This window comes from Hydra viridissima, unplaced genomic scaffold, assembly GCF_058129835.1.
Source record: "Hydra viridissima isolate aposymbiotic clone 2 unplaced genomic scaffold, HvirCarnegie_v1 scaffold_4, whole genome shotgun sequence".
Taxonomy (NCBI): Eukaryota; Metazoa; Cnidaria; class Hydrozoa; order Anthoathecata; family Hydridae; genus Hydra; species Hydra viridissima.
Window position 1 is genome coordinate 19,444,757 of NW_028324303.1, and position 16,810 is coordinate 19,461,566.

The 16,810-nt window shown below is 28.2% G+C and overlaps 2 protein-coding genes and 1 long non-coding RNA gene across 3 annotated transcripts; 2 read left to right on the plus strand and 1 right to left on the minus strand.

The window, feature by feature from the left end:
- The first annotated feature begins 1,094 nt into the window (after positions 1-1,094).
- Positions 1,095-4,644, plus strand: LOC149890372 (uncharacterized). The gene is made up of 3 exons (XM_090083904.1): positions 1,095-1,637; positions 2,155-2,935; positions 4,356-4,644. Exons 1-2 carry the CDS (start codon positions 1,254-1,256, stop codon positions 2,920-2,922), a joined length of 1,152 nt encoding a protein of 383 aa, XP_089940030.1. The 5' UTR covers positions 1,095-1,253; the 3' UTR covers positions 2,923-2,935; positions 4,356-4,644.
- Positions 4,645-4,895: 251 nt separating this feature from the next.
- Positions 4,896-10,027, minus strand: LOC149890373 (uncharacterized). Its single transcript, XR_016451466.1, has 3 exons — positions 9,874-10,027; positions 6,089-6,131; positions 4,896-5,949 (listed from the first exon to the last, which is right to left on the minus strand). It is a non-coding gene; the product is annotated as an uncharacterized LOC149890373 (long non-coding RNA).
- Positions 5,108-8,998, plus strand: LOC149890374 (uncharacterized). The gene is made up of 2 exons (XM_090083903.1): positions 5,108-5,269; positions 6,436-8,998. Exon 2 carries the CDS (start codon positions 7,480-7,482, stop codon positions 8,650-8,652), a length of 1,173 nt encoding a protein of 390 aa, XP_089940029.1. The 5' UTR covers positions 5,108-5,269; positions 6,436-7,479; the 3' UTR covers positions 8,653-8,998.
- Positions 10,028-16,810: the final 6,783 nt, after the last annotated feature.

Here is a 16,810-nt window from a genome sequence, read left to right on the forward strand (position 1 = left end):
TTACTATGATAGTAATAACTATGATACAATCAAAAATAGCTGTATTTTTTCTATAAAAGAATAATTACAAAATAACAAAAAACTGCTGTTTTAAATAAACATATCCTTAACTTGCACATTGATCTGAATATCAGGCTTTTATTACTTTTACAGTATACCCAATATAATAAATTATCACATTTGTAATAGACAATATTAATTACTTGAATTTAAATTATAGTCACATTTAGGTAACTTTTAACTTTAAAAATTATAGTTTAACATACAAACACAACTTATCTAAAAACATCTATAATTTTGTAGTCCTAACATATTTTTAAAATCTAACATATTTTATTTGACGATAGCAATAATACACTTGAATTAATTAATTTTGTAAGCTAAACAAACCAACTTGTTATTTTCACATTTAACCAAAACATGACTGACTGCTATATGCTATATAGTATACCTATATAATATAGATAACACAGTAACACTACTTTTTTTTTCTGTTGAAAATAGACAAACTTGAAAAACACCAAATAATGTTTCGAATAAGCCTTGTAAAACTGTAAAACGTTTTCTTAATCCAGCAGCATTTTAATTTCAAATTAAATTTGAATACATAAAATTGGTTTTGCGATCAGCTACACTTTGATCAATTCATGATGTGTATACGCTTACTAAGTTCAGACTTGAGATTAAAGTAGATGCAGACTGTTCTTATTTTAGCTGCTAAAATGATGTTCTAAAAATATTGTAAATTTTTCATTTGCATTAACATACCATATGTCATATAACTATTTAAAATAATTACTTCTAAACAAAATCAAATGTGGCAAGTGAAACTTTGTGTTAAAACTTAAACAGATTTATATCTCAGGAATAGATGGAAAATAAAGCAATTACTGTCTTCTTATTAACAACTTATTTCATGAGATCTGCCATTTGTAGTGAAATCACATTTTGACAAGGCGCATAATTTCATGCAATAAAAACTTTGAACGCCCGGAGAATGCAGATAGTTCAAAAATAAAGCTGGCGGAAAATGCAGATAGTCCAATTTTGTTTTACGCGGAGATTGCAGATATGCCAATTTTGTTTTTGGCGGAGATTGCAGATAGTCCGATTTTGCGCGGAGCCATCGACTTGTTCTTGCCAAATCACGAATATCGTTAAAATCAATCCCTTTTATCATGTTTTTTTAATAACTATCGACATACTGAAAAAATTAATTTCAGGAGAGGCTGCCTTTACAAAGTGTTACCGAAATGTTCTGTAAATGGTGTAAAACTAATACAATTCTGAAACATCAAGTACATTATGTTTTAAAGATTTTTTTAATTTTCATAGTTTTTTATTGTCTTTACGAGTCCAATATTCCTAGACGCTATTTAACCAATAAGTTTGCATCCATCAACGAAAATTTAAAAAAAACTGAAGATGATATTGCTGATTACCTTCCCTGGTATAAGCGAAAAGACAAGTTCGACATTCTGAATTCAAATGTTATATATATGAAATTTAACATACCAAGAGCATTAAAGCGTGAAAACTTAAACATTTTATTAATCGTATCTTCAGCTCCTTCACGAAGTGACAGGAGACATGCCATTCGTGATACGTGGTGGACTCAATGTAAATCTTCTACAAAGGTATGAAATTTTGTTTGGTAAATATATATATATATGTATATATATATATATATATATATATATATATATATATATATATATATATATATATATATATATATATACATATATATATATACATATATATATATATATATATATATATATATATATATATATATATATATATATATATATATATATATATATATATATATACATGTATTAAATTTTCACAAACTGTTGTTCTTATTAAAAATCAGCATTTGGTCTTTCCAATGAATAACAAAAAAAAAAGAAATTCAGAAACAGAGCTCTTAATTTAAATTCAGAAACAGAGCTCTAAAAACATTAATGACAATATTTGCTATTAACAGGAAAAGCAAACAAAAAATGCATATTTCACACTCAAGGAAGTATTCTTTTACAATAAATTATGCTTTTTCAAATAGTAAAAGTGGCTTGTTTTTTGCTTGAAATCAGTTTATTTTGTTCCATTCCCTTTAAATAATTTTTTAAAATTAAACCTTTTTTATAGGTGTCTATCAAGTGTGTGTTTATCACAGATTGGAGAAATCAAAGCTCAGATCTTGGTGATAAGCTCTTGATTGAAGCTAATACTTTTGGGGATCTGTATTTTCAAAACTTGACTGGAGGTTTTGACTTTGGTAAACGTTTTCTTTATCACATGGTTTGGTCTATGCAAAACTTTAACTTTGATTATTTTCTTCGGTTAGATGATGATTATTTTTTTTGTATGGAACGATTTCTTCAAGAGGTTCCTATGCCTCCAAAGAAACACTACCATTGGGGCTGGGTCCATTGCATTCCAAATTTAGTGCGTCCTGATGAAAGTATTATCTTACTTTCTAGAGATTTAATTGAAGCTTTTCTTGGCCAAAATCCTGATAATATTCTTTGCAATAGATGGGCTGGTCAAATGATAGGTATTTGGAATAATGAGCTTCGTCTACCTAACTTTTATCACCATGATACTCGTTTGCATCATGACCCTCCTGCTCAAAATATTGAAACCTTTAAAACAAAACAGAATATCTGTACTGAATATATTGCTGTTCATGGAAGTTACTCAATTCAAATGAAGATATTGTGGATGCATAGAGGTCCTAGCAATTATGATAAAAATAAGACACTTGATAGTTACAGCATTTTTTGTATGAATGAATCAATAATGAATTGGAAGTTATTTGCAGAAACATGGAGAGCTGAACCAAAACTGTGCAAGAGTGATCCTAATTGGGGTGGAACACTCGGAGCTACTTATATTGGACGACAAGGTCAATAAAAAAAGATTAGAGGTAAAACTCATTTTAATCTAAAACTTCTTTTTTGCTTTTTTTATTTTTATATTATGACTGTTTATGAAAAAATTACAAATATATTTTGAAATCTCCTGCAACTATCTTCAAGCTTTTTCTACATTAGAAGTATTTTGTAATATAATTTTCAAATTGTACCATGCCATCTACTTTTTGGGATTATTTGGCTTTTAAACTTTGATATGTCATAAACTAAGTTTTCCAACACTAAAAAATTATAAAAGCACTATAAAAAGCAGTTTTGGAGGGAGGATTGGGTATACAAGTAAGGAGAAGGAAAGGACAACCACTTTTATAGTCATCTAACCAATCATGAGGAACACAAGAAAAAAACAATCAAAGGTTAACTCATAATGTTTGGGTACATGAGGATAATTTTTAATGCTTGGGCACATGAGGGCTGCACTCTAAATGACATTTACTTTTTATTGAATAGTTTATTTTACAGAGATAAGTTTGTATACTTATTCTAATTTTGTTCTAATGATGCTAATATCTCTTGCAAATAAGTCTGCCCTAGATTTTAGGGAAAGTGAGACAGACTAAAATTGTTATTTTATTTAATTTTTTTGGAAAGATTACTCCAAATAAAAATTTGGATTTCACGTAACTGTATATTTGTAATGTGTTATGTGTGTATTACAATATAAACAAAAAAGCAAACTGTGAAATGCTTTAATTCTTTTACATCTCTGCTTAATGCTCAGAAGAAATTGAAGTTGCAGTCTTTCTTTTAATCTACAGCCAACATAGTTACTGCATCATTTTAATTACATGTTTTGCTTATTTCTTGATATGTCAAGTATGGATGGCTCCTGCTTCCAGTGATTCTACAATGACTGCATAGCTTTTTTTTTGTAAGGTTTCAATATTTCTTATAAGTTCTTGAAGTCATTTTGATTGTACATTTGATTAGCATACTATTAGTCTGCCCATTCCTATAAAATGACTCATTCTTGTCATAAACATTAGTATGAATGCTAATGTATAACAAGAATGTCTCTTAAATTCCATTTTGCGTTGGTTGTTATGAATTTTTTGAAAGTAAATCAACAGAAAATGTGATTTTTCTTTAATTAACTTTAATATCTCCATTAAATGATACAAATAGCTTATATCGTTTCTCTCCAGCTTGATTTTTCTGATCCGTTCACAAACTGTGCTTTCAGTTCTTCATACTTTGTTACAGGTTATGACATAAAGAAATATACAATATTTGTAGATGTTTATATAATTATAAACTTTAGATAACTGATAAATCGTGGTTAATAAAAAATTTGTTATTTTTAGTTTAACTATTGTGTTTTATAAACCATTCGGTTGAAAATAAACTTTTTAACTATTAATACCTTTTTTGCGTATTTATAGAAGGTATAAATACTTTTTTTTTCTATTATAGATTTAAGCATCAGTACTCATTTCATCTGGTTTGACCTGCATTATTCTGTATAATTTAGTAAAGAAAGCATGTTGTTCTATTAACGCTCTCTATAACAATTTTTAAAATGCTAAAAAAAAGTTTTTTATAAAGTCGCCTATACCAGTAATAGCAGGTTTCTCTCTATATATATTTTCGTTACAACAGCTATATTATTACTTTTTAAAAGAGCAACTAAAAGTTTTTTTTGCGGTTTTTTTTTCTTAAAAGCTCGTCTTCAAAGTTAATATCTCTGTCATTATTACAAAAAGGACATAGCGCAATGTACCACAGGCAAAATTACAAAATGTTATGTAAAGAGCATCAAAAAAAGAAGTTTCGAAAAATAATTCCGGAGTACAGAAATGTATATTTCAAAAAATCAAAAAAGTTTTTTATTTAAAATTTTTGGTTATTTATCAATAGCGTTGCGAAGTGTAATATTTATTTGTAGTTTTTCTATTGTAATTTTGTAATTTGTAAATAACATTGCTAATTGTAATATCTTTTTTTGTTGTTGTCGTACTTTTGTTATTTTAATTTTGTTTTTTAAATTTTTTTAATTATTTAAATTTGTAATTTTTTTATTTTAATTTTGTTATTTGTTAACAATACTTCTAATTGTAATATTTATACAATGACGTTATTTTAGAAAAACTATAAATATGAATATTACATTGCCTAATGCGAATTGTAGCAATAGAAAATGTAAAAAGATGTAATTGTTTTAATAGACTGTCATAACTAAAAGAATGACAAATGTTTCCAAATGTTTAAACAATGACAAATGTTTTCAAATCTCAAGTTTCATAGAAAGAATATTACGAAAAGAACCCTTAATGCCAACGACTCAAGATTAGATGGTACCCCAAATGACAAATATATGAATTGCAAAGGTAAGGCTAGACAGTTACTTAGCTGATATAGTAGGACAAGAGCTCATTCAGTTTTTATGAAAAGACCAATTGATTTAGCGAGGATCTAGTGTACTATAAAAAGAAAATGCATGTGAATAAAAATCGAATGCATTTATTTGTTACACTTATACCTAGGGTGCAAGTAAGTGTAAAAATGATTTGTACACCTTTCACAACATGTTTAATGACCGGCTGCCTGTATGGATTTACGTGTGTATTGTATTTTACGGTTCACGCATTTAATTTTTTACTTTAATTTAACTGTTTTCACTATTTTAGTTATTTTACTTAAATTATGTAAACTATTTAAATTATGATAATTATTTCATTTTAAATTTTGTAAGTTATTTTCATTAAGTTCATCGTTTTAAAAAAAACGTAGTTAAAAACAATCAAATAATAGTCTTTAAACGTCACGTAAAAAATAATCAACGAAAAGAATAATTGAATATAGAACTTACCTTTCTCGAAAATGTTATGAGAAGCAAAGTTTTTTTTGGTGAGCTCTAAATATTAAATTGACGAAATGAATTCCTTCCAAAGGAATTCTAAATTTTCTGCTGTAAACTCCGCCTTTAATTAAAATCATTAAGTGACGCTGGTCCCATACTTCTTACTCAATGTCTCCTTACTTTTCTAGGTTGATTACATTAATTGATCTAAAATAAAGCGTTAGGTTCTCGTATAGGTAAACTAATATCAATTTTGTTAACATCTGTGCCAAGTTTTATACAAATGAAACTGTTATACTTGACAAGTCTGATTGAAATGAATGACAAGTTTTAAAAAATTGCTTACCACATTGCAGCTGTAACTGTCTTCAATTAGCATCAAAATTTTTCTAAAAAAAAAAAAAAATCAGGTGGGTGGAAATAAAAAAGTATGAAGAACGCTTTTGAGATTTTTAGTGTGTTTTCTTCAGTAAGTAATTAGTATTCAAATAATATTAAGTCATTTGTAAAATCTCCTCTGTCGTTTTTACAAATGATGTAGTTACAGAAGGAAGACAACTTCCTGTGAAAATACTGACTGTTTTAATTAAAAAGGTTTTTGAACTTAAGCAGGAAGCCTTTTTACGTACCAAGATAAAAGAAGTTCAAACTTTTAACAATTTTTAAACTCATTTCAAGATTTTATTGATTTAGAGAAGGAAAAAAAGAGGCCCTTTTGTTTTGGATGTTTTGTTATCAAATGAATCAGAAGAGGCTACCAAAAACTTGAAAAAGAAATTGAAACTAGAAGATGTAAGAGTTTTTTTTTAGATTTTTTTCAGAACTTGTGAAATAGCTAAAAATAATCCTTGTGAGTCAAATCCAGCACACAGTGGTCCGTTTGGGCTGTTTTGCGGACAAATTTATATAACTATTTGAAGGCAGGTCAAAATTGCCTCAGATTTATATTATAAAGTTGCGGCCTATGTGTTAACATCAGGGTAGCAATCGTGCAAAAAATGGGGTGCTGATCCGCCCAGGGCGTCACTTTTTTATGGGTGTTAAAAAAAAAAAAAAAAATTCTTCTTTCTAGTTTTTAAATTTCCTAACAGCACTACCTCCTTCCTTTACTTGCTTGTATTTTTCATAAAGGAGCGGCGAAAACCATTTTCCAACCCCTGCGATTACTGTGTATGCAGCCTAAATTTTTACGCCGAATCAAACTTTTTAATTATGTAATTTTGTAAACCATAAATAATGATTTGTATTTACAAAATAAAAATATTGTATAGTATTTTATTTATGTTGCGTAGTTATAACTACAACTATTCATGCAAGCTATAGCTTGCATTAAACACAGGAATTAGGTAATGACATTCATCACTGAATTAAAACTTCCTATTTACGAATTCTAGCAATAGTTTATATTGAATTAAAACCCTCAAAAATTAACATTAAAAGCCATATATAACAATTAACAATAAAAACTGTTTAACCACATTTTCGTCGCCAAATGGGTTAAAGCTTTTTAAAATAAAATTATTCAATTCAGAATAAGAACAAACATTAAACACTGAACACGATAAAAACAATTTAGTAAAAGTATATTACTTTGTTTCTGGTAATTTCTCCGTTCAATATGGTTCTCTATACAGAACAAGAAGTTTTTTACTTTTACTTTTAAACTCTAATGCAGATGGAAACAACTTAATATGGGAACAAATATCTCCAAACTCAGATTTTTCACAGAGGCCTCTTATGCTTCAAATGGGAAAAGAATCACGTGAGAATGCACAATCTTTAACCGTTTTTAATGCGGATATAAAAACAATGAAGGAGGAAGGTTTCATTATTATCTTCAACGGACAATATTTGAATATTAAAGTAAACATTGTTGCAGACAGTTTTGACAGAAAAGCATCAAATATATTTCAGGGCCTTGGAGGTGCTTACTGTGATCTTTGTGATTTATCTAAGGAACAATGTGAAGATATATGTACAATTGAACAGGGATTCGTTATAAATAGAGACATCGAAACCATGGAGCAGATATTTTTGGATTTAGTTCAAGAAGACGGCTCTTTAACTAAAAAGTCAAAGGATTATGATGTTCGCCATGGACAAACAGCAAGTCCAATAGCTGGATCTAACGTAAGGTCTGTACAAGTACTCCATGCATTACTCCGTGGATTTGACCACTTTATGAAAGTTGTGGTTCATTTATCTGCAGGATTTCACGCATGGACAGAGTCTAAGACAGCCAGTACTACGCACTTCCTTGAAATAGAGAAAAAAAATATACAGGAGTTAATTGGAAAAAAAACAGGTATCAAGTGGGATTTTGCAGATTCATCAGATCAAGGGGGTAGTACTACAACTGGCAACGTTGCTAGAAATCTTCTTTATAATGAGAAAAATAGAAAACTGATTACTGACTACATTTCAAATAAACATGCCAGAATGTTAGCAGAGCAGTACGGTTTCTTGTTGTCTAATATTATTCGTGCTATGTCATCTAGTCAGAAAATTAACATAAAAAAATATAGAGATATATGTAAGGAGACAAACATTCTTCTTCGACAAGAAATGCCCTGGGTTAGTTTGACACCGACTATTCATAAGTTATTAGGACATACTTGGGAGCTTATTGAGTTAAATAATGATACAGGACTTAAATCATGGAGCGAGGAAGGCATGGAGGCCAACAACAAACAACTTAGAATATTTAGAGAAAAACTATCAAGAAAAACAAATCAGTTGCAGAACTTGGAAGATTGTTTTAAAAGACTCTGGGTGGGCTCTGACCCTTTAGTTACCGAGCAAAGGAACAAAGGTCGATTACAATGCAAATTGTGTAGTGAGATAGGGCATAGTAAAAAAACATGTTTCAAAGTACATGAAAATGACATTGTTAATACTTTGTTTATGTAAAATAAAAAAATTAAACTTGAGCGTTTGCTATTTTTTTAGTCTTTTTAAAAGTTTAGATAAAATAACTTGTGCATTATGCTTAAAGAAACAATTAAACATAGTTTTTATAACCACAAATAACTTAAAAACCGGGTGTTTGGTAAATATATGTGGCATACCAAAACAATGGCAACAGTATGAAGTTTCTAAATAATATATGGTTTAGTATTACCAAATTTCCGGTTTTTGAGATATTTGAGGAAGTATACAAAATTTAAGAGATTTTTTTTTGCAGAAACTGACTTTTGCATTAAATTTTTTTAAAAGAAATGAAATTTTTTTATTAATAACGTTAAAAAAAAAAAAAGGAGTTAATACTTTTATTTTGTTCATTCAATTTCGTGAGAAATGAAATATTTTTTTAAATTTTTGTTTATAAATCTGCTGCATATAATTAAAATTAGAAAATGTATGTGAAAAATCTAACTCTGCGGTGTGAACGTTTTTTTTACATGTTTTTTAAAACTTTGAAAGGTTGTCATTTCTTAATCAGGCATGATAATCACCTGTAGTCTTTTCCATTTAAGTCGAATTTTATTGTAGTTTCAAAAAATCATAAAAAAATTTTAGTCCAGAAATATAGATTTTTTCATTTTGTCCACCATTTGGACCACTGTGCAGCACCAGTTAAGCGTTCGTTCAATTTTTTAAGAGTATATAAGATTATTTATTGGAGATCAGTTATATGCAGTAGGTGCAACAACATTTGATTAAGATCTGGGCGACGTCGAACGCGATATGCCATTAATGTAGGAAATGGAAAGTTGGATCGACGTTAATACGTGGTGTAATAGCGATGTTAATTTTTGATACCAACCCGTAACCAACATCGCACCCAATGTAAGAATGACGTCAATGCCCACTGGGTTGAATAAAACCACGAGTCTTATCTCTTCTTCAACGTTTTCCTGCGTCACTCTCACGTTGGTGCGATGTCCATTGAGTATTAAAAAACCTTAGAAAACCAAAAAGACTTCAACTGGATGCTGATTTGTTAATGAAAGAAAAGTTGCATTTGTTAAAAAAAAACTGTTAATTGACCTAGAGTCAGTTAATTGACGAGGCCCCCTTACTTATAAAAACAAATACGGCAATCATTTCTTTTACTAAAAAATAGAAAATATTACATCAATTAAGTTTTGTGATACAGTTCAATATAACTATTAAGTCATTCATACTTACCATGACATTTCATTTAAAGTGAACATCGTGAAGCAACATGTTATAAAATGCAAAATCCTTGAAATATTTTTAACAATATTTTGTAATAAGCATTATACAAATAAACATCAAATCAGCGAAAACACGAAAGTCTTAAACAACGAAGTAAGTAAGTTAATTTAATTCAAACTTCTTATAAATAATGTTTATTAGTTTCTAAGAGCAACCATTACAAAGCTTTCTTATGATTGTATAGATGAATCTTTTTTTATTGTATTTTGCTATTGTCAACTTAATTAAATTGTGTCGTTGAAAGGTTAACATAAAGCAAAATAGAAGATTAAAAATTGATCCCAAAGGATTATTTAATTTTAACTTCATAAAATATTCTAAAGTGATATAATAAAAACGCATAAACATATTGTTAACAAAATACGTTTGATACTTCAAAAAATTACAAAATTGTAAAAATACTGACAATTTTTAACAACTTTTACTTTTGTGGCGTTGTACTACAGAAAATTAGAATCTACTTTTTAAAAACATGCTGCATAAAAATTGAAATAAATCTATTAAGCTCTATAGTTAGTAAATTTGGTGAACACCAAGTTAGCAGCAATAAAAAGTCTGAAATGATGTGCTCATTTTTGACACTTATTTTATTGAATCTCAAATGAATGAAGATCATAAGCAAATATAATTAAATAATTAAACTGTTTTTCTGAAAATAATTTTACTAATCAGGGAATTCGCTAATGGTAAATGCAAATAAAACTAAAAATTAAAATCACGCTAGCACACATTTTAAAGAATGTCTAAACAAAATTTATACGTTCTTTCAAATTTTATGGGTAAATCGAGCAAAAGAGAGGAAAAAGGCTGATATCTAATAAAGTTAATCGAGAAGCTCATTTTCATATTTTTTGGATTATGCAAATGAAGTTTTGATATGTTTTTACTAAAACCAATTTCCAAGTGGAAAGAGTTAGCTTTTAAATATCCAAAACAGTCATGTACCAAAGTTTAAAAGGAAAAACCAAGGCCTTACTTTTCCAAACCTACACAGTTGGCTAATATTTTGAAAAATTGCATGTGAATATGAACATAATACTTAAGTTGTTAGTAAACTTAATATATAAGCAATCGAGTGGATAAACAGCAGTTTTTTGTTTTATTCTGAATAAAACATTTTGTTCGTTCATGTTAAATCATAAAATTTTATTTCGAAAATCTTGCTGGTAATTTCTTTTATGTGAAATAACTCCACTTGCTTTCCTTTTTTTGAATCAATAAAATATTTAATAAGTGAATGTAATATTTACAAGAGTTTCCAAGGACTAACATTATTTTTATGCAGCCCTGACTTACCTGACTTTTGTGTTGATAGCTATTATTTGATTCAATGAACTGGATTTGATTTTTTTAAATTGAATCTAATAATGATAAAAAAAAAACAAAACATGTAAGGCCTGTAAGACTCAATATTGCTGCTGATTTTTACGTCACTGAGAATCAATGGAATCGGTTAATCTTTATTGCCATTTGGAAACACCATTACTTGAATATGGAATCAGTTGTAAATGTCGACCGCTATCTTACATGAGAGCGACGATACCTAAGAAGCCCATTTAATATGTGGAGGTAATTTTTATCATATTCGTTCAATTTGCGACAAATTGAACAAATATGATAAAAATATGAAGATATTGCCAAACAACCCCAGTATCTAAAAGCAGCTCTCAATTTTGGAGATTTTCTAGCATCTAAATAAGTATTTTATTTATAGAAAAAGTTGAATGGGTACTTAATGATCTAGTACTCGCTAAAGCTCCTTCCTGTTATTGAGGTTAGGAAAGTTTAAGGAAATAATAATAGAAAATGATGGGAAAGCACGTACTGCACAGAAAAATTCGAGTGAAAAGAAAAAAACAAGTCCAGAAATTAGTTAGTTATCGAAATCATAAGTATTCTTAATGATTATCTTGATTATGAATGTGTGATAGATAATAACAAAATCCATCTTGATCCGTTTGTCTACTCAAATCAATGTCCAAAGATTTGTGGTGAATCGATGATGAAAAAATGCTTTTAAGAGGTGATAGTACATACCCATGAGATATCATTCCAAGCAGTATTAAAATCCGAACTTATGTCTGTGAGAGAATTTTGTGTTTCAATTTTAGTATTCCCTATTGCTTTTGTAATTTTGCAAATGATGCAGTCACAATCAGGCGAGTTTCGTATCGGCTGTTTAGCAATAGTTGATGAAAAGTCATAGAGTTTAGGAAAAGCTTTTGTTGATCTTCCTTAATCCATTTTCTGCAAATGAAAACGATAGTTTGTGCATTTTCTTTATAGAAAAATGATTATTTTCAGGATTAACGTTTGTTGAAAATAAATACAAAATTTATGTAGAAGGGCTTTCTGTGATTTTTTTTCAAAAAGTTATCAATATTTTTACTTTTATTAAATATTAAGATGCATATTTCTTTCACGAACAGATTTCAAAACTGATTGAAATAACATCTCATTAGTATGTACCAATGATCGCAAAATATAACTTGAATATTCTACTGTTTTTTTAAAATGAAATTGAAGCCAAAACTGGCCTCCCAAGATGGCGGCGATCAGAGCTTTTTGGGGTGACCGATGTACATTTTGTAAGGCTTTACTGAAATATGAAAAAAAAAAAAAAATTAAACAGAGCTTTAAAAGAAAAACTAGACTATGAAATAAACTTTTAAAAAATGTAAAGAAATGAAATGGTTTTTTAAAAAAGCTTGACAATTAAAGAAATTGTTAATTTAAATGTTAACCCAGCAAACATGCTTTCAGCGGACCGTAATGCGTAAAGCCGCCGCCGGTATGCCGCTGCTGGCCCACTGTGATGCCTAATGCGGATTGCCGCTGGTGGCTAACCGATGACGGACCGTTATCTCGATTTTGTGTTGGCTTACAACCGTTGGTTGAAAAACGGCAAAACGTTACGTTTTTAAATCGGCATGCCAGCTTCGGTAAACACATGGCGATACATTATAGTTTTGCCAACACAAATCCAGAGTTGGCTTTCGGATAGCGGTAAGCTGTCGTTATAACACCATGTCGTTATAAAGCAGGCATTTCAATTGAAATGCCTGCTTTTGGTAAGTCTTAGATTGATCGATGTCTATATGGTGATTGTTTTATAAAAAATTCACTGATTATAACTTATTAGTGTTTAAATATATGCTTAAAATTGTTATTACATTTTATTATTTTTTAACAAAAGTTTACTTAATATTTATAACTCTGATAAAATTACATACAAAGTAAAACAGTAAGTATTAAATAAATAAGATGTAAAAAAAAATCAAATTAGTTTTTAGTCTTAAAATATAAATTATATATATAAATTTATATTGAATCTATATCTATACTTAATATTATAAAATATAGTTATAATTATTGCTTATAAATATTAAAAGCTATATGATTTTAACATTGTTATAATCTTATAGCTATACTTATAGCAATACTTTAATAATATTAAGATATTGATATAAAGAATAGATATAGATTCAATATATACTTATAAGACTCAAAATTAATTTTTATATATATATATATATATATATATATATATATATATATATATATATATATATATATATATATATATATATATATATATATATATATTTATATATATATATACAGTCAGTCACAAAAGTTTTTGTACACCTTACAATTTAGAGAAAACACTTAATAAAAACCATTTTGAATGCCAAAAAAATAATTTTATATCAAAGTAAAAAGAATATATCGTACAAGAAATAAAAAATAATTAACTAAATAAAAATATTTATTTGTAAAACTGAAAAAGTTTAATTTTTGAATTTATAATATCTCACAAAAGTTTTCCTACACTAAACAAAACTTGTAAAAAAAAAAACAAGAATATGAAAAATTAAAAAATCTTTAGTATTTTGTTGAGCATCCATTGGCATTTACACAAGCTTTTAATCTTCTGTTCATCGATGGCACTAATTTTTCGGTATAAGAAGACGGAATTTTATTCCATTCTTCTAGTAAGATTTTTTAGCATATTAACATTTGTTATTCTATGTTTCCTGCTTGTCTGTCTAAATGATCCCACACATTCTCTATTTGGTTAAAGTCTGGTGATTGGAGAGAAGAATGCAGTTGTTTTGGAACATTGTAGAGCAACCATGATTTTACAACATTAGCAGTGTGTTTTAGATCTCGATCCTGTTGAAATATCCAATTATTTCCTTGCTTTAATTTAGCAGCATCTGATTTCAAATTATTTTTTATAATGCCCAAATATACCCAGCAATTTATATTATATGTATTTTTTAATATACACCAGCTTTAGTAAATAAAACAATTTATATAAATTTATATAAGTTTTAATAATGAGCTTTTGGACAAACATCAAGTTTTCCAATGCCATTAAATAAAGTTTTCCAATGCCATTAAGTAAAGAGGCATTTTTTTAGTTCAGAAGATGAATAACATTTTTAAATAAAATAAACATCTTTATTAACAAATTTGTTATCTTTATTTACAAATTTGTTATCTTCATTTTACAATATTTCATATATTTTTAAATATTTTATTTTTTAAACTCACTGGAGTAAAGTATTTGTGCAATAAATATTACTGTTTCCATGTTTTTCATATTCATTCCCTTTTACTGTAACCTCTTGTATATGAAATTGTTAATGAGAATTTAAATTGATGAATAGTCCTTTTACCTATGGTAATGCTGGTACTTTTGATTTTGCAATTTAAAGGCATTTCGTCTTTCAAACTTAATTAGTTACAAATTTAAATTTTTTGCAAATAAATGCGGCGAAAATCATAAATTTTGTATAGTTAAAGTAAGTTCTTCATTTTTTTTGAGATAACATTCAGTTAACAACTGAAATAAAAAAAAAAAAAAAAAATTAAGTTACTGTTTCAAAATACTTCCATGATTTTTCTTACATAAGAATCCTTTTTGAACTTTCCTTCTTTTTTAACGATTTTTTGTAGCTTTTTTTTCCAAAATTTTTGAAAGTCCATTTCGATGCTTCACTGTAGTTCAAAGAACTGGGGTAAACAATTTTATAAAATGTAGTGATATATAAAAATCTATAGTTTGAAAATTAATACCTTTTTAATGTAAGTTACTATGTAAGTTACTTCTTATAACGTAGTTTTAGAAGCAATTCAGTGGAATGAAAAGATTAAAGATAAAACGAGTGAATCTTTTAAAAATTGCGATAAATGTTTTTCAAAATTTTAGTGGTGATGGGAAAACTCGAGTACGTCACGCAAATGAATTTGAAGGTGCTATAAAAATAGCATTCAGTAAAATAGGAAATCAAAATGACCTAGAGAATTTATTTATTAAAGCTGATAGAAGTTTGGAGGGAGTAGTAAATTGGGAGGAAAACTGTTCTTATATGCTGCTCAAGAAGAAACAAAAAGACAACATTCAGTGATGAAAACTCTGGTATTCGTTTCCCAAAAGGTGCAAAAAAAGTTTTTATCCTCATCATGATACCATGCTAATGCTAGGCTGTTTTACAACTCACAGAAGTATTCAAAAAAGTATAAATGAGACAGATGAACAAAGTGAAAATGGGCTATATATATATATATATATATATATATATATATATATATATATATATATATATATATATATATAAATTCCATACTTAGAACTTGTTAGCGGACGTCACCATAATATCAGTGCCGCATTGTTTAGCAAGCTTCACGAAGATTGTGTTTGGTAAGTAAAATATATACCTACTCTTCAATACTTTATTTCGTGTGCACATACCCCCTCCCCCCTCAAAGTCTCCTAGTACTAAGAAACTCAAACCAAAAAAATAAAAACTTCCTTTAAAATGAAAAAACAAGTTTACGCATTTGACTTAGTGGAGTTCCATGTGTGGTTTTCTCGGCTAGTTTGAAGCTCTTAACGAATTGATAGATGGATCAATACTTGCAATGAAGAGTGATGAGAAGAAGCACTTTTATTTTATAGGAGACAGCTCAGGTTTCAATCGTATTTGAGATATAAGCAAATACTTTCTTAAAAAATGTTACTCAGGAAGACAATCCAAATCTTCTTCAAATGCGTTAAAATAGAAATCAATTATCAAAAAAATAGTCTCACAATTTTGAACGGTTCAGAAAAACTGGTTACCGAATCCACATAACTATTTAACATTTTGCAATCATGCTCAAAGCAAAATATCTATAGACTACATTGAGACATGCTGATTTTGTTTGCTTCAAACGATTGGACTGTAACTGGTTGTTCTCTGGGAACGTTCGGCCCGAAGGATCCTTTTAATGCTAGTAAGAGCATTCGTCACTCAAAAATACTTTCTAAAATCCCAACAGATTTACAAAGAACATGTTCTGCTAAAACGGCTGAAATTCTGCAAGGTGCTATACAAAAATAAAGTTGTATTAGAAACGCTTTCAGACTGTTATTCCTTAAAAAGAAGCAAAGTATATCATATAACATTAACTTACCAAAAAATTATTCTTAAAAAAAATTAAAACTAAAATTTATCTAACAGATTCTGACAAACAAAATTCTGAACCAATACTTAGAAAGTGCTATGAACCAAAACAACTTCAACGATCTCCTAGAGTTATTAAAACCAAAATCAACCAATCATAATGCGCCGTTTTTTCCTCTCTTGAGAATGTTAAACTTTCGTCATTTGAAGAAGTAAAAATATCGAAGCTTTTTAATGAAGAAGGTTCTACTGAAAATATATAATAGTGCTAAATCCTGTTCAAATTGATAGAAAACAAGTTAATCGATAAAAGTTAACAGATTTTGCAGCACGAAGAGCACTTCAAATAAAAATAATAACGATTCTTTATCTAAAAAAAAAATTTTCAGATAATTGTTTTTAGATCTCAAAATTATGAGATTATAAATTAT

Coding starts and splice junctions, on each gene's coding strand:
- LOC149890374 (XM_090083903.1), top strand. CDS start 7,480: ATGCTTCAAATGGGAAAAGAATCACGTGAGAATGCACAATCTTTAACC.
- LOC149890372 (XM_090083904.1), top strand. CDS start 1,254: ATGTTCTGTAAATGGTGTAAAACTAATACAATTCTGAAACATCAAGTA. Junction 1,638..2,154: donor AATGTAAATCTTCTACAAAG/GTATGAAATTTT, acceptor CCTTTTTTATAG/GTGTCTATCAAGTGTGTGTT.